The sequence below is a fragment of the Temnothorax longispinosus genome, chromosome 9, assembly GCF_030848805.1.
Source record: "Temnothorax longispinosus isolate EJ_2023e chromosome 9, Tlon_JGU_v1, whole genome shotgun sequence".
Lineage (NCBI taxonomy): Eukaryota > Metazoa > Arthropoda > Insecta > Hymenoptera > Formicidae > Temnothorax > Temnothorax longispinosus.
This window is the reverse complement of record NC_092366.1, coordinates 20,698,754-20,716,385: the sequence shown is the minus strand read 5'-3', so window position 1 is coordinate 20,716,385 and position 17,632 is coordinate 20,698,754. Positions and strand designations below refer to the sequence as shown.

General features: G+C 41.9%; 3 protein-coding genes across 7 annotated transcripts in view; all 3 read left to right on the top strand.

Annotated features, from left to right (window-relative positions):
• Positions 1–7,688, top strand: part of LOC139819054 (uncharacterized) — a 63,031-nt gene extending 55,343 nt beyond the window's left edge. The window contains exons 1-7 of one of the 2 annotated variants that reach the window (XM_071788198.1): positions 407–1,233; positions 2,220–2,478; positions 2,557–2,723; positions 3,014–6,784; positions 6,854–6,890; positions 7,271–7,465; positions 7,536–7,688. In XM_071788198.1, coding sequence (XP_071644299.1) covers positions 2,284–2,478; positions 2,557–2,723; positions 3,014–6,784; positions 6,854–6,890; positions 7,271–7,465; positions 7,536–7,565 — 4,395 coding nt within the window. In that variant the 5' untranslated portion in view covers positions 407–1,233; positions 2,220–2,283 and the 3' untranslated portion in view covers positions 7,566–7,688. Of the gene's footprint in view, positions 1–406; positions 1,234–2,219; positions 2,479–2,556; positions 2,724–3,013; positions 6,785–6,853; positions 6,891–7,270; positions 7,466–7,535 lie in introns of those variants that run through there. The other variant, XM_071788197.1, reaches the window with a different exon arrangement.
• A 454-nt stretch (positions 7,689–8,142) lies between these two features.
• LOC139819062 (inositol-tetrakisphosphate 1-kinase) lies at positions 8,143–11,925 on the top strand. The gene is made up of 5 exons (XM_071788209.1): positions 8,143–8,955; positions 9,529–9,627; positions 9,694–9,835; positions 9,925–10,061; positions 10,148–11,925. The coding sequence occupies exons 1-5, from the start codon at positions 8,707–8,709 to the stop codon at positions 10,724–10,726; spliced, it is 1,206 nt and encodes a 401-aa protein (XP_071644310.1). The 5' UTR covers positions 8,143–8,706; the 3' UTR covers positions 10,727–11,925.
• A 362-nt stretch (positions 11,926–12,287) lies between these two features.
• Positions 12,288–14,082, top strand: Ciapin1 (cytokine induced apoptosis inhibitor 1). 4 transcript variants are annotated; one of them, XM_071788213.1, is made up of 6 exons: positions 12,288–12,399; positions 12,501–12,703; positions 12,798–13,144; positions 13,221–13,365; positions 13,544–13,656; positions 13,760–14,082. In XM_071788213.1, exons 2-6 carry the CDS (start codon positions 12,553–12,555, stop codon positions 13,871–13,873), a joined length of 870 nt encoding a protein of 289 aa, XP_071644314.1. In that variant the 5' UTR covers positions 12,288–12,399; positions 12,501–12,552; the 3' UTR covers positions 13,874–14,082. The 4 variants fall into 4 exon arrangements, with proteins under 4 accessions (XP_071644314.1, XP_071644312.1, XP_071644313.1 ...); XM_071788211.1 differs by having other exon boundaries at positions 12,306–12,419; XM_071788212.1 differs by having other exon boundaries at positions 12,314–12,399; positions 12,483–12,703.
• The last annotated feature ends 3,550 nt before the right edge of the window (positions 14,083–17,632 follow it).

Here is a 17,632-nt window from a genome sequence, read left to right as displayed (position 1 = left end):
GCAAAATGAGACGGTCATACGTACTTTTAAAAATTGAAGACTGAAGAGATTGAATTCATTTAAATCGGAGATTCTCGAAAGAGCGAATAAAACTTATAAATATACATTCATGGATTTATATTTTATCATTTCGAAATGGTTCTCCCCGAGTCTTTTGTGATTATGTAAAGGACTTTTGTATTTCTGAGCGAATGAGAACGTCTCGCCGCGCGCACGGTCGGTGACCGGTCGCGGAGCGCGAAAAGGCGCGAATCTTCTTGGGTCGAACGGACGAGTCGACACCAGCGTCGGTCCATCGTCTTTAAAGGACGTCGTGCATTACGTACCTTTGACGTACTGTTATCGAGCACGCGCGCGAGGAAACGTTAAAGCGGCCGAGGGTTTCTCGGGTGGCTAAACGCGTGTAGTATAGCCGGAGAGAGAGGATCGTTGACGTCATCCGACGTCCGATCGGCATCTCCACCGGCCTTTCGCTTAAAATTAGTGTCCTTGCCGCGTCGCGCCGCGCGCCGGCCGAGATGCATCTGCTTTGTTGCGGCACGCCCCGCGCGTTGACATTTCCTTTGAAAAAATGCCAACGCGATTTTCCCCGTGGACGCGTCCACGCCGGGGACGGCGGAGGTCCGCGGGGCGCGCGATGACGCATAGGGGGACGAGACGCGAGAAACGGTCATCCGTGTAACGCGCGTGTTTCACGCGCGAGTTACTCGCGCAGCAAAAAGCGCCGCCGGCGTGTTATTCACAGGTCAAACGCTACGAGCGGTATCGGCCGGAGAATATCCTTGCGCCGCACCGTGTTTTTCTTTTTTTGCTTTCTTTACTGATTCTTCGCGGAATTCGTTTCCCCTTAAAATGTCGGAGTAATTCTGGAATAATTCTGGAATGGTCAAATCGAAAGAGACAGAAATCGGCGCCGGGTGAGGAGAATCTCGATGTAATTTAACAGCATATAGCGACGAAAGCGCTCGCAGTTGACTCCGACGCGCAAATTTGGTCTCCCCTTTAAGAATCGATACTGTTGTCTATAGAAACGTGTCGGTTGCAGCCGGCCGGGATCGCAGAAGGTACGACGACGTAGCTGAACGTAGTGCGGGAACCGCTTGACTTCCAGTCGTAGTCGGGAAAGAGCTGGAACGAACGGGAGGGCGACCACCCCCGCTTCAAAGAGAGAGAGAGAGAGAGCTTCAGAGCTTTATTATCGCCGGTCCTTGAACCCGCCTTTGCGGCTCGAACGTAACGCCAACGTTCTTCCGTTCTCTCTATCCGAGTTATTGCGTTTTTGATTGATATACCATTCGCTATATAGAAACAGTTATTTCTATATTTATTTTATACACTTGACTCGCCCGAATTTATCTCGTGCTTTTATATTAATTTCAATAAGATTATCTCCCAAATAAACAAAAGTGCTAATCTTGATTGTAGAAATATATTACATAATTAATAATTTTTTCAAGTATAATAGAATGTTATATATAATTATATATATGTGATATATGTAAATACATATACATATACATACATACATATATCACATAGAGTACAGAAAATGTTATATATATCTTTGGAAGGTTTAACGTTTCATCTTTGCTGTTGAAAGAGAGAGTGTATTCTTCGTAATTGCACGTGTGCACGCACGATGATTCGCGATTCTTTTCTTTTTAATCACACTCACATCGTTGTCTATTATAATTGGGGTTAAACGCCACGTGCATGTTCAAGGACGCCGCGCACCGTGCCTGCCAATTGATGCATATTTTAAAGCGTACGATATAGATGTTGTTAGGTCACTATACGTACGGATATTTAGCTGTTAAATGTTTCATTGTAAGAATGCGACACACATTATTATTGTATGCCGCACGGTAAAGAGCGGTCGCATTATATTTTCACACTCTGTTAACGTGACACGTGGTCGGAAATGTAACGGGTGATTACTCCAATTATTTACCACCGCTTGCGCGCGCGGAAACTTTCTTCATTTGATAACTCGATAAAAGTTATTGAGTTCACCCGCAGTTTGCTGCATTTAAATAATTAATGCGACAGATAGCGATTAATACATGTGTCATCTCCTGTTTGATTCATTGACAATTGTTTTTCATTTTATTATTCTTTTACGATAAAGATATTTTAAAATTCTCTTTTAAATCTTAAAAAAAATAATGACGACGTGGAGGAAAATGTTATTCCAGAGGGATATCTCTTTCTTGTTACAGAGAAAATTCGAGTTCTCCGGAAACGTGCAACAACGGAGTCTGCTCTACGACGCCTCCAGGGGAGATGACTTCCGTTCACACGTGTTATTGCAAACACGAGGGGACTGCAGCGCGCAAAAAGGATAACGATATCGCGATACACAATGGGAATCGGCATCCTGCGACTGCCGTATCTAAAAAATCGATTGTCACGAATAGAATTTCCAAAGACGGCAGGGAGTCGGACAAAGGAGCGAGACGCGTTACCAACGAGGGAACGGTATTGAACATTTACGAGTTTATTTAGCCAACATTCATCCGAATATACTTTTCACGATAATTACGTTATCCGTTGCAGCCTGACACGAACCGATTGGCAGAAGCGCAGCCTCCTAATCTCGAATTAAGTCCCGAAACGTCGATCGCGCTCGAAAACGCCGAGAAGATTATTAACAATGCAAAGATACAACTCATGGAAGTCTGCGCAACGTCGAGCTTCGATTCTGCACGACGGAATAAAAATACGTGAGTAAAAGAAACCTGGTTTACTTCTTTATAAAAGTATTAATTTCAAAAGTTGCTCGTTCAATTTAAATTACATATACATATACTTCAATTTAAATTATATATACAGTAAAACGGTGTCTAGTTTTAATGAAGTGCAAATCAGATTTTATCTAATTCGTCGATCGATATTATAAAAGAAATTAATGACAACCGACATAATTTCATTTGAATAATTTATATAATTTATTATTTTATATAATGTTTTACGTAATATATTTTTTATAATTTATATTATCGTGTGCGTTCAGATATTCGGGCGAGCCGCCGTGGGACGACGAGATGGAAGAGCGGCTGTACGTTCGCGAGCTGGTGGCTTCCAAATTTCACGATACGTGCTCTTCGAAAGCGTTATCGGAGGTGAACGGCAAGGCAAGCGCGCGTGAAACGGAGAAACGCGACTTTCCTCGCGTTACCGTTCGCAGGATCGATTTGTCGGCGCCGAAATTTCGGGTGTCGCGACGACGGCGTGCCGACTGGTCGTCCTTAGGATACGGAAGCGACGATCGGTCGCGTGGACGTGCGTCGCCTGCCCGAGTGCCGTCCGGGGACTCGTCGCTCGAGGGGGTCGCGAACGAGACGACGGCACGCGACGATCGTGCTCGCGATCGTCGGCGGACTTCGTCGGCGCGGGGGAACACGTGCGAAATCCAAATAGGGCCGTCGGTGCACATCGTCGACCGGGAACTGACCAGGCAGAACCTGGAGGATGTGCACATCTCGCCGGAGTCGTCCCGGGCGCAGAGCCGCGCGAATACGGCCACTTATACCCTGCGCCACGATGTCATCCAGAGCGTGAATAACCCGGAAGGGACGCCGAGAACTCGGCGCGTGAGATTAGACACGATACAACGAGAGAAACCGATCGGAAAGTTGATTATGGAAGCGGTACCGACGAATCCCGCAAGCAAGTCGGAAGAGGACCTTGAAAAGATCGGGAACTCCGATTCCGGACAAGACGACGGACGAATCGAATCTCCAAAGGCCCGAATTCACAGACGAGAGAGCAAGGATCAAAGGCACGACTCGCAGAATGCCGAAGGCACGGGAATATCCGTATGTCTGAAAAACGTGACGAGTCAAGGAGCGGCTAAATTCGCTGTGATTGAGACTCCGAGAACCGATAGGAGTGAAAAATTGAAGAACAAAGCGGGAAACGAGAATCACGAGAGAATTGCCTCCGGCGGTGATGTGGAGATCAGTTACGCGGAGAATGGCGGAATATTCTGCAAGAGGAGCGATGCTGATTGTCCGCGAAACGACGAAAACATTGTAGATAAGATCGAGGCAGAGGAAAACCAAGGTGATCGATCAAAGCCGTCGCTTGCCGGCGACACCTCAAGGAAAACGGGTTTTTCACGGCGCGAAAATATCGCTTCCCGCTGCCGAGAGGCGGAAAGTCCGCTACTTTATCGGACGATTGATGGACACTTTTCGTTCAGTAGTCATAACGGACGGGATGGACTGCGCAATGACGCCAGCGAAGACTTGAATTTGGACGAGATCGACTTGTATCGGCCGCGGCTCGACGATTTGGATTCAATCTTGCACTCCAACGACAGGAAGATCGAGCGCGTCGTTCGCACGGCCAGGAATCTTTCGGATTTATTATCAGGCCCTGAATTCGCGATGTACAAGCTGGACGAAGACGAGCGCGTGCCGCAAGACGCGAATCATGAGAAACTCCGTCGGGACTCATCAGCCGATAAGAGTGACAAGTACTCATTGAACAAGCCGACTCGATCGTCAGTTCTAGAAACCGAGCTGAGAAACGAGGACCTGACGGTCTCAGGGATACGTCGAACCGATGAAGATCCGAAGGGAACAAATGCGGCAGGGACGAAATCGTCGGCTTCCGCGAGGGAGAACGATTCTCGCGGCAATTACTCGAAGAACTCCGTCGAATCTAGCGTGTTTCCCGCGTCGGACGCGAGCGACGATCTCAGGACAACTCGCGACAGCGATAAGGCTCAACGATCGGCTAAAGCGGGCTTGTCGGAATCGTCGATGGACAGATCGGACGCCACGACGTTCTCCAACCTGGTACCCGCGCTATCCAGCACGCGCACGGAGACGACGCAGACGTGTCGTCTTCGGGAAGAGGAAATCGCTCGGGGTTATCGTCACGCGGACACGAGGTCGCGCGTCACGTCTGCGAGCAAACTCTCCAAGCGCGGAATCCGTCGTTCTGGGAAGGAATACACCGATGACGGAATTTTCGCGCAGCTTTCCCGGAAGGACACGTACCAGGCCACGGACCGGTTCGTCACCTACATCCTGCAGGACGAGAAACAGAGCCTCGAAGGGAAGGTCGCGAACGCCTTGAAGGAGTCGGCGGTCACGCCCGCGGCGGTGCAGAAGCTCCTGGATCACTTGCGCGAGGCCGAATCGATCCGCGACGCGCGTCAAACGGAAACCTTGGATATTCTGAAAGATATTCTGATTAACGTTAAAAGTCAGCCGGATCAAGGAGACACGAACGACAAGGAAACGTCTCCTCGAAACATTCCCGATTCCTCGGCTCGAACGAAAGTACCGCCGATAGCGATCGACGGGTTGACGTCGCGAGAAGTAGAGACGCGACAAACGCGAGCGAAAATCGACGCGAGCGAGATCGGACGGGTTGACAAAAGTTCCTACGAGCCCAAAAGTCCCGGCGGGCGGCACTCCGTCGACTTTTCCGAATGTCGCGAAACGAGAGAGAGCTCTACGGCCCGTTGCGAGTCTATTCGAAAGCTTTGCCCTGAGAATAATAGCAAGGGAGACACGGGTTTGACGGAAAGCGCGGACGTTGCAAAGACTGTTCCGATCGAGGCTAAAAATCAAACGGACAAAAGCGTCGATGAAAATAATCCGAAGAAGGAGGGGACGCTTCCTCGGCACATCGCTGGTTCCTTGATGCGGACGAATGTAGCGTCAGACGCAATTGAGGAGACAATTTTGCGAACGCGAGCAAGAAATGACGCCAGCGATACCGGGCTAATCGCCGACAAATCGAAAGATTCCAGGAATCCAGATAAATATTTTCCCGTCTCTCCCGCGTTTCCGGAAATGAAGGAAAGCGTTCATTCCGCAGTTCATTTCGAGCTTGTTCGAGGTTCTAAGAATAACAGCAAGAACAACAGCAAGGGAAACTCGGAGGCTGAGTCATTAAGACAGATCTCCGATATTCGTAGTGACGTTGAAAACCTCGATGAGAATTCCAAACATTTATCTACGAAAATTACATCTGCGAGATCGAAGGGGGAACGTGAAATGGAAGCTGTCGATTCGGTTACCGCGGTACTCGAGAATAAAAAAGACGATGTAAATAACGAAAGGCTTCGAGAAGATAAATCGAGCGATGCCCGGGCATCCAATAAAGATCAAGACGCGAACAAAATTATCACGCAGACCGATCAGGTGATCGACGTAGCGCAATCGGATGTAGCTGTGAAGGAAATCAGAAGCGAGAAAACGCGTGACATTGTCACCCCGGCGGACAAGAAGGTGTTATTCGCATTGTCGGAAGTTTCGGAGATAAAGAACGAGCGAGTTCGCTCGGATGCAAGCCCCGTCAGATCGAAGCCTATCGACGAAACTCCAACGAGAACAGATGTTAATCTTGTATATTCGTCGACGAAAGAAGACCCCGGATCTTCACGCGAATCAGAAATTGACACGCGACACCCTGCGGTTAAGGGGAAGATCGATCCTCCGCGAGATCGCATTGTGTCGAGCGTGAAAAGTAGCGAATCATCGCAGGTAGTCGAGTCGCGTAACAAGCGGATCTCGCTTGACATTGCTGGAGAGGATAATTTGATGAGGGATAGGGGGAACGAGGAAATTCGCAAATCGACGACGTTCGCGGCGGTCGAGAACCGCAGAGACGGAAATGAGATCTCAGGACTTGGGAAAACTGTGAGGAGCGATAACGAGCGGCAATCGATTGATTTGACAAAGAGACGACGGAATTATAAAATAGATATCTTATCCAGCTCCAATTCTAGTGTCAGCAGTACGCTACTGGATCGTGACGACAGGTGAATGTAGTGACGATATTAATATAATTTAATCACGATTCTAAAATTATTTAATCATCATATTCGCAGGTCGACCAATGGCATGTCGAGTGCAAACGCAAGGAGAGTAAGTAGAAAGTTTTTTTTAAACTATTGTTTTAATTATTATAGAATATATTAATGAGACAAGAAAGGAGACAGAAACGCGTAAAATGTATAATGAGAAATTTTGTAACAATATTAAGTCGAAATAGATAACGGTAGGAAGAAATTTCCGCTATTCTCCTCTCTCATTATGATAATGCCATAAATTACTCATGTTAATGCTAAATGATGATATAAATTAGCATAGTAATGTGATCAAACGTTATCGCATCAACCGAATTGCGCTCTGCGAAACAACGACATATGATTTCGTCGCAACTCCGTTGGGTTTTATTGCGCAATCCGCGCAATCCAAGAATTCTTGATTAGTGGGCGTCAAATTAACTCGTCTCGCGGTTTCAGATCGGGACTACCCCCGAGACGTCTCATTCCGAGGGTGAGCTGTATATGCCGAGCTCGTGCTCGTATTCCCTCGGCGAGGTGCGCGTCCTGAGGAAGAGACGCGATTTAATCGAGGATAACCCGATGGATCGCGACAGCAGCGTGACGGTTCTCGTTACCAGGAGCATGCTAACGTCCTTGAACGACTCTACGATGGTAAGTGTGCCGAGGAGACGCGAAGAAGAAGAAGAAGCTGTGTGCTAATGTTCTCTCATTTCTGTCGCAGTCTCTGCTGGAAAGTTCCGGCCACGTTTAGACCGAGCCGCGGATTCGCCGGCGCTACCTCGACTTATCATGGATGGCGCAGATCTTCTCTCCAACGATTTTTACTTGTGTCTTGATAACAGATTGTATTATCAATACAGAACATTTCAGCAAACGTTCCATTCCTATCGGAAAATTCCATGCGGTGTTTGGGTCATAATATTAATGTTCCTGCAATATTGCTGATGGGAAATAATCCTTCATCACATATGGATTTTATCACGAAAAGGACTGTCATATAAAAAAAAGTCTAGTATAAAAGAATAATTAAGAGTTCTCTTAATTATAAAATATAAAATAAAAATATAAAATATTGCGAAAAAAGGACTGGTCATATAAAAAATATATATTCTCTTAATTATTAGATATAAAATATAAAATAGAAAAAAAAATTTAAGCACGTTTAAAGTTGCAATTAAGGATTAACTAGAACAGTGTCATAGTCATATTCAATATATGCATATAAAAAATATTTATTTATAGATTAGATCACAAGTGTTATCTGTTAACCCTGCATTGATCGCACTTTACACTTTAATTTTTTTTTACGATAACCGCGGAAAGTTGTTTGCGACATTCTCGAGCGATTACGAAGCCCCGATTATTCGCGGCGCAGAAAAGCCAGCAGCACATTTGAGCAACCTGGAGAAGAAACATCAAAAAAGTGCGTCTTTCCGCGTTTCTTCGAATAACGCGGTCGTAAAACCGGCAATCGCCGTTCTCCGAGCAGCTCCGAGGTCCGGAAACTGTTCGGCCGGAGTGGGCCGGAGGAACGGCGTGTTTACTTGGCGATCACGCACGTCCGATATATAAGCGATATATTTCCGGCGGCGACGGCGGCGTGTGCAGCGCGTGCAGCGTGTGTGTCGGAAGGTAAACAATAGGATTTGCCGACGACGTGCGACGAAAGGAGGAAAACCGTGACCGAGCTGGGGTGAGGTTTTTATTTTCGGCGAGAAGACGTCTTCCCCGAGGACGGCCGTCGACGGATCGGACGAGCGTGGACGAGCGTGGACGAGCGCGGAGACACGGCGAGCCTCAACGCGAGACGGAACCTAACCTCGTCGTGCCACGCCACGCTGCGCAAGTATGAGACTGGCCTCGCGGAGGATCGTGCGAGCGGTGCCGCGAGGATGAGAGCTGCCGACCGTCTCGTTCCGGGGACGACGACGACGACGTGCGAACGCGAGGTACGAGCGCCGTCGAACGAGCGCCGATCCGCACGTGATCGGTGTCAGCGCGGCGTGGCTGGCGCGAGCGAGGACGGAAGGATGTGCGACAAGTATGTCATCGGGTACTGGGTGCCCGAGAGGAAGCGGCAGAAGTTCAACTGGACCGATTTCGAGAACATATGCGAGTCCGAGGGGTTTCGGTTGAAAATGGTGAGCGGCTGGCCACCGGCGTGGCTTGTTTCCGCGACGCGGAGGAACGGTCGAGATGCGTTATTCTCTCGGCGACATTAATCTCCATGTGTTTCGAGGAACGTTGTGAAAAATAAATAATGATACGCTGGCCCACGCGCGAAAATAATTTTCTCTAATTTATATTGTAACTAAAAAAAAAGAGAGTTTTGTGTGCATATATTACACGTAGTATATTTTTCTTGTTCTGATTGCAAGGTGCAATACTCTGATTCTAGCGTGGGATGGAGTGAAGTTACATGGCACGTGGTCTCTCAACTTTTTTTATTCTCATTCTTTATTACTCACAAATGTATAGTTTTTATATATATGTAATGTGTAGATTATACGTAGGATTGTCTACATTGCATTAGGTTCAGCTCCATGGTTTTGCTAGGCCCAAATGACTGTGCGAATCGGTCATCCTTGCAAAATCTTTCTCTTTTGATACACGTATCAACGTTCCTTCCATTCGATAATTTTTTTGCATTATTTCTGCAGATGCAATATTGAGGAGCGTTTCTAATGTCTTTGAATCTTTTATCTGTGTTTCAGATCGACGTGAATTTAAGCTTCGAGAAGCAGGGACCATTACACGTTTTCCTACACAAGCTGACAGATATGCAGTCGCATGCGGAAAGTGGTGATAAAAATGTATGTTCAGGGCAACATTTACTCCGTTTGGGTTGTCAAAGATTCTATAACGTATCTCTTTTACAGGCTGAGGATATTGTTTCGCGACTTCAAGAGTACATTGCCAAGCATCCAGATCTGATCGTTATCGATCCTCTGGACAATATTAGGAACTTAAGCAATCGATGTAAATCTTACGAATTTATACAGGAAGGCTGTCGGTTGAAAGGTATGTATTTATAATACGTATAGTTACATAAGTATGAACTCCACAGGAATTGAGCTTAATGTTTAACATTTATTTATTTATTTTTTCAGATATATTTACTCCTAATTTTGTAGAAATCAAAAGCAGAATGCTCCATGAGATAGCAGCAACATTAAAAAAGCGTGGCATTAAATACCCATTTGTTTGTAAGCCGCTTATCGCGTATGGTTCGAGCGACGCGCACAAGGTAAATATTTCGCGCAAGATACCTACGAAAATGTCTGAAGCAAATAAAGTGCTTGATAAAAATTGCTCTTAACTTTCTAATTTCAGATGATGATTATCTTCAACGAAAGAGACTTGAAAGACTGTCAACTACCTTGCGTCGCTCAGGATTTCATCAATCATAACGCTATTTTATATAAGATATTCGTTGTGGGCGATCGTTTCCACGTGGTCGAGCGCCCCAGCTTTAAAAACTTTTACCAAGAAGACTGTAATTCGTTGAGTACAATATTCTTCAACTCGCACGATATATCGAAAAGCTGCAGCAGATCCAAGTGGTCTATATTGTCCGAAGAAGACATTCCTTTAACTGTAAAGCCAAATTACCAAATATTCGAAACGATTGTTAAGAATATTCGAGAGATATTTGGTCTTATTCTAGTTGGGATAGATGTTGTAATTGAAAATCACACTGGGAAATACGCGATAATAGATGTTAATGTGTTTCCCGGATACGACGGCTACCCGAATTTTTTTGAACATTTAGTAGATAGTATTAAGAAGTTGTTCATAGAGCGAGGTGTTTGCAGACAAAACTCCAAGGGTTGTACATTGAAAAAGTGTCAGAGTGACGATCTAGATTCTGGCTTTGAGAGTGACGAGAAGAGGAAATGGTCCACAAAATGAATATGTAATATGTGATAGATAATGTTAATTTTAGGCAGAACTAACTATTAGTATTAATCGCGGCGATAGGATGAGTATAACGGCATTGTTATTTTGTATTCGTCTATACATTTTTCTAACAAGATTCGGCTCTCTTTGTTACAACTTTTCGCGGTTTAATTCTTATTGGTTATAATAATTGTTTGATATTAACAATAAGTTTTGTATTACAATGTGAATCATCGCTTGGCGCATCGCTTGTTTCGTAGACACGTACGAAATACGAACGATAATGTATTGTTACGCGAATTCGAATCTTATATTTTGTAATAAATCCCAGTACAACATGACTACGACTGCCAGAGAAGATATTTTGTACGTTTTACGTGTATACAATTTTGCATTTCTGCGACGATGTTATACATGCCCGTGAGCTGTTGAAGATATTAAGTATGTATATAATGAAGAGTATGCGGCGCGGTACAGAATATACAAGCGTAGAAACAATCGGAATAATCGCGACAACGTGAATGGAACAATTTTAATATTTACAGACGATTAAATTAGTGGCTAGCTATCATTTTTAATGCTTTTTTTTTTTAATAAATATCAATCCGGTTAATAGACAATATTACGACATTCTGTTTATTACTTTTGTCGCAATTATGCCGATTGATTCTAAATATCCCAAACATTAATAATGTACAAGTTATCTCATTTTGAGTGTCCATCTTGAGTATATCAAGTTATTTTTCGAATTTCAGAAAAAGATGTTTCGCATACAAGTTTTTATGATTTTAGAAGGGAAATATACCTGGCGATGGAGTTTTTACAGCGTTCGTTGTAAAATGGTGCATAAACTTTTCGTCTTACGCATCGTGTTTACATCTCAAAATTATGGAACTCTTTATCTGAAACATTTTTTGTCCCAAATGAGAAACTAGCGAAATATTCAAGATCGGCATTTATATATAGCGTGGGGCAATCTGTATTTATACAAGTTCATAATTCCTGTAATATATATTTTATTCAGTTACGCTGTATAATACGGAGTATGGATATCAACCGTTTACTTATTTATATGTACATATATTTTATATGAATATAAATTGTACAGAGAAGCAAAACGATCATGTAAATCTGACCCGACGAGGTGATAATCTCGATGAAAATGATGGATTAAAATACGCAATAAAATCTATATTTACTTTCATGAAAAATGACGTTTTAATATTTAAATTGCAAAAATTGGGGGCATACTCGGTATCTCAATGCTCATATACCGTCCGTGTGCACGTGTCTCGAAATTATGCATGTATACGTGTCTAGTCCAGAAATAATCCAGAATTTCCTTCAGAAATAATAGTTTGACTTTTGCCTCTCATAAAAAATTGATTAAATTTGACTTTTGTCTCTCGTGAAAAATTTACTCGATTAATAACTTTGACTACATTTTATTTGCATTCCTAGAGATTTTTCGCATTCGAAACGAGTATAGATATAAAAATACAAGAAAAAAAAATAGAGAATCCGAGTAAGAAAGACGCAAGCGAAAGGAACTGGGCCTCGTGTTTCCTTGATACCTGAACGAGGCGATACACGCGTGCGCGTGTCTCGACAGTCGTTCATTCGCTCGAGAATACACAACAGCGAAGGTAACCTCTTCAAAACTCGGACCTGAGAGGTGCTGAGAGGTACGCTTATTCAATCTTGCGTAAGCCCGGTTTCTGAAGACTAGCTATTCTTCTAGTTTCGTTTACGTTGTAACTCCACAAAGGATACCGATTGTTTGCAGCTTCGGTTCCCTGAGAATTATTGTTCGCCACGTCAATCGCTGTCGCGGCATAATGTTTCTTGTCAAGGAGGGAAACGAGGTTCTCGTCGTGTCAGGGAACGACGTGCCCTCGAATGACATGACAGATTTTATCGCCATGATCAAGCAACACGTCGGAGATTCCGGCAAGTTGCAAATTGCAAGTTTATCAGATTTAAATAAAGGTGAGTGTTCGTTATACTCCACGTTTCATTTACCTGGTTTTTGTGACGTTGAAAATTCATGTTGTTTGTAATGCTAATCTATTCTGTATTCTAGAACATGTTACACAAGGTTTTCGAATAGCTGGAAAAAGTTATGGTGAATCTACGTTCGACGTCGTCATTGCAATTTTTAAGCAATTTTTCACGAACGAGGATTTCTTAGCGGAAGCATTGAGAATTCTGAAACCCAACGGTTTGCTCGTCATTCGTGAACCGCTACCAAATAGAAAGCCAGGCACACATTTGTATTCCGACAGAATATCTAGCTTGAAACTATCTGGTTTCAAAGTAAAAGATACAGACCCGAAGGACTTTGATCTGGAGAGCACAAATCTTTTGCTAAAAGTATATAGCGATGTAAAAGAAGTTGGCACAGTATCGGCGAGTAAACCATCATTTGAGGTAAATTGATTTCTTTTATTTGTACGTGAAGGTAACATTCAATGGAAACCTTTCACAGCTTTCTGTTATAATTTAGGTGGGTTCCAGTATTCCCCTTTCATTCGCAAAAAAGGCAACTAATGTATGGAAATTAGATGACCCGGTAGAAGAAGATTTAATAGATGAAGATGAACTTTTGGATGAATCGGACCTTGTAAAGCCAGATGCGTCATCCTTAACAGGTGAGATTTTCGTTATATTAAATTATAACAGGAAATGCAAGGTTTCCGTTGAATGTTACCTTCACATACAAGTAAAAGAAATACGTATGTCATTTCTATTTCGTTTACAATTTGGACAAAGAGAATTTGTGAATTTGTGTAACACAAACATATCTATCTACATATCTAATACTTTCAGTCTGTGCGACAACGGGCAAGCGAAAAGCGTGCAAGGACTGTTCATGTGGACTCGCAGAAGAATTAAGTGGCAAAGATGCGCCGGAAAACACTGTTAAATCTTCTTGTGGAAATGTACGTTTCATACTACTGCTTTTTTCCCCGAAATTCATCAAAGTGTCATATTTAATGATGTAACTGTATAAATTTAAATGTCAAATTTTTATGTTTTATTTAGTGTTATCTAGGAGACGCATTCAGATGTGCCAGTTGTCCTTATCTTGGAATGCCTGCCTTCAAACCCGGGGAAAAAGTGCTTTTGCCTGAAACTCAGCTAACTGTAGATTCTTGAGTTTGTTTTCTCTTTATTGGAATACAATTGTAATAACCTGACCTAACGCGATTCGTTTTTATTTGTGCAAGTAATTACCCTATTTCTGTATGATTCTAATCATAAATTTAAATTCTATTTCAAGTATTTCTGTTGTATACGTCTACATATTATGTACAAAATAGATAAAATAATTGTTCTTTAAATATATATATAAAAGTGTACTTAAATTATAATTCAGTCTTATTTCATATCCTTTTTCTCAATAAAATAATCATATAAATAAAAGATAATTGTTAGTAATAACAGCAATACCAGATTAAAAAAAAAGTCTATATTTATATAATAGTTACTTAAATTCTATCTTAAAAACATATAATACGAGATAAAATATTTGGTATTGAGTGCGAACGGTTCAATAATCTTCTTTCTCTCATATTCATTTTTGTAAAAGATTCCAAGCATTTTTAACACATCATTCATAATTTAGAAAGTGAGAAAAGAGGATATAATTGCATAACTCAACGAAAAAGAAGAAGTTTCGAAAAGCGACATATGACGCTAGACAAATTTTAAGATATATTTTTATGTTGGCGATACACTATATATGTATTCTTTAACGAAAGCATGGTCTCTTCTAAAAAATTTAACGATAAAAAGTTTTAGAATACTGTTGCATAATGGCGATCGATAAGAAAGTGGCGGCTCCGAAAAACGACTTGCGACACTGAACGATTAACGAGAAATACCTTTTATTAACGTTGAATTGTTTTATACACACAATAAGGCATACATTCTCGAAAAGAATTAAACGATAAAAAGTTTTAGAATGCGCTGTAAAAGCGATCGACGAGAATCGTTAACACAAAGATATTTTTCATGAATCGTTTAGTGTCGCCCATCGTCTTTCTGATTTCCATCCTTTACGTCGATTGCCATTTTGTAACAGCATTTTAAAACTTTTTATCACTAATATGTTATTCATGTCTCGCATTAAAGAACACATAATCATACTGATTATTAGATTAATGCATTGTTACAATCTTAGACTATAACTAAAAAATAGCGAGAATTTAATTATGCATCAGTAGAGACGTTAGAAGATAATAAAAGTTATACATATAATAGAAGAATTAAAATTCGGATGATAAAGTAGGCGAAACTCAGGTTTCGGACCGCGAAATGTCGGAAATTTACTCCTGATATATCAGGAAAGCATGAGAGCGAGGAGGTTGCAGAAGGTATTCCGCGGGTGTTTTGAAATGCGAAATGCGCTGAACGACACTGGGTCATATCTCGAGAAATAAATTCATTTTAACATTGTTATGTAATGTATCCAGTATCCGTTAATGCAAATCATGCTCTCTCAAACGAGATTTGACAATAAAGAGTTTTAAAATGCTGTTGCATACGTTTTACATTTCAGTATGCGAAACTTTCTGCCGCATTTTGTGTTTGCATAAATTATTCAAAAGAACATAATTAATAACTATATTAATAATTAGATTAATAGAATACTGTAATCTAAAATAATAATTAAAAAATAGCAAGAATTTAATTATGCATCAGTAGAGACGTTAGAAGACAATAAAAGTTAATAGAAGAATTAATTCGGATAATAAAGTAGACGAAACTCAGGTTTCGCACCGCGAAATCTCGGAAATTTACTCCTGATATATCAGGAAACCATGTTGAGCAAGGAGGTTGTCCGGATTGCAGGAGGTATTCCGCGGGTGTTTTGAAATGCGAAATGCGCTGAACGACACTGGGTCATATCTCGAGAAATATATTCATTTTAACATTGTTATGTATGTTTTAATGCGAGACTTGCTCTCTCAGATGTAATTAGACGATAAAGAGTTTTAGAATGCAGTTGCATAATGTTAGACAACAAGAAAAAGGTAGCTGCAAATACCGACGAGCTAATACTAACGTTGATATGTTCTTTGATATAAGACATATAACTTTCTTGAAAAGAATTAAACGATAAAAGTTTTAGAATGTATTGTAAAAAGGCGAGGAGAATTGAATCATTAAGACAAAGGATATTTCTCAAGAATCGTTGATTGTCGCCCGTCGCCTTTCTGATTTCCATCCTTTTCGTCGTTCGCCATTTTGTAACAGCACTTTAAAACTTTTTATCACCTAATGTTATTCGAGAAAGCATGTCTCGCATTAAAGAACCCTTAAACATATTGGTCATTAGATTAATACAATATTACAATCTTAAATTATAATTAAAAAAACAGCGAGAATTTAATTACGCATCCGTAGAGATGCTAGAAGATGATAAAAGTTAATAAAAGAATTAATTTAGATGATAAGATGGGCGAAACTCAAGTTTCGCACGGCGAAATCTCGGAAATTTACTCCTGATATATCAGGAAAGCAGGATGAGCAAGGAGGTTGACGGAGGTATTCTAAGCGCGGGTGTTGCCTCCCCACATTGCCTCCTCGTATCGTCGCGGTCATTGGTCAGCGCGTGGAGGCCTGCTACCCCTTCCAGACGTAACTGCCAGCGCTCTGATTGGCCGTAGGCTGGGCGTCCGCGCCGCGACCCCGCCCCGCCGTTCCGACGGCAATGGGTAATATTAGTGGGGGTTGGCGTGCCGCCACGTGCCGCTGCTCGAATAGCTCCTGCAACCTCTTCGCTCGTCATGCTTCCCGCGTAACAGGAGCGATTTCTGAGGAATTATAGACGACTCGAAACTCGAAATTCTCGCTTTCCTCATAACCTAAAATTCTTTTTATAATTTTTTATGATTTTTTAAGCGTCTTAACAAATGCATAATACATTTCTCGCTATTACTTAATAATAATTTAATATTAATATCTATTGTTTGTTAAATTAATAATGTTTTTATTAATTACTTTTTTATGTACTTAATGTACTATATGTATTAATAACTGAAACTATACGAATGCAGTGCTCGTGCTCGGCCGACTCGGTTGAAAGGTTGTATAGAAGTTGCGAAATGCGACAAACGACACTGGGACATATCTCGAGAAATATATTTATTTTAACATTGTTATGTATGCTTTAATGCGAGACTTGCTCTCTCAGATGTAATTAGACGCTAAAGAGTTTCAAAATGTTGCTGCATAATGTTAGATAACAAGAAAAAGGTAGCCACGAAGTGCCGTCGGGCGGCGCGTGGGGTGACAAATTCGGAGCTCCGAAATACGATAACTAAATGAATCGCGAGAAATACGTTTATTTTAATTTATTATGTATTCTTTAATGCGAGGCATGCTCTCTCGAATGATTAATAATTAAAATGTGTGCATTGCTAGCTAATTATAGCTGCGAATGCGTCGGGCGGCGTTTGACGATTCGAGCTCAATAACTATGAATGCGAGAAATACGTTTATTTTAATTTGTTCTTTAATGCGAGCATGCTCTCTCGAATGTGATTAGATGATAAATAATTATAAAATGCTGTTGCATAATGCTAGGTAACGAGAAAAAGGTAGCTGCGAATGCCGACGGGCGGCGTTGGACGACAAATTCGAAGCTCCGAAATACAATAACTAAATGAATCGCGAGAAATACGTTTATTTTAATATTGTTATGTATTCTTTAATACGAGGCATAGTCTCTCGAATGTGATTAGACGATAAATAATTATAAAATGCTGTTGCATAATGCTAGCCAACGAGAAAGAGGTAGAGGCGAATGCCGACGGGCGGCGTTGGACGACAAATTCAAAGCTCCGAAATATCACACGCAACACCAAATGAATCTCGAGAAATACGTTTATTCTAACATTGTTATGTGTC

Coding starts and splice junctions, on each gene's coding strand:
- LOC139819062 (XM_071788209.1), top strand. CDS start 8,707: ATGAGAGCTGCCGACCGTCTCGTTCCGGGGACGACGACGACGACGTGC. Junction 9,628..9,693: donor CGGAAAGTGGTGATAAAAAT/GTATGTTCAGGG, acceptor TCTCTTTTACAG/GCTGAGGATATTGTTTCGCG. Junction 10,062..10,147: donor GTTCGAGCGACGCGCACAAG/GTAAATATTTCG, acceptor TTCTAATTTCAG/ATGATGATTATCTTCAACGA.
- Ciapin1 (XM_071788213.1), top strand. CDS start 12,553: ATGTTTCTTGTCAAGGAGGGAAACGAGGTTCTCGTCGTGTCAGGGAAC. Junction 13,145..13,220: donor CGAGTAAACCATCATTTGAG/GTAAATTGATTT, acceptor GTTATAATTTAG/GTGGGTTCCAGTATTCCCCT. Junction 13,657..13,759: donor TTAAATCTTCTTGTGGAAAT/GTACGTTTCATA, acceptor TGTTTTATTTAG/TGTTATCTAGGAGACGCATT.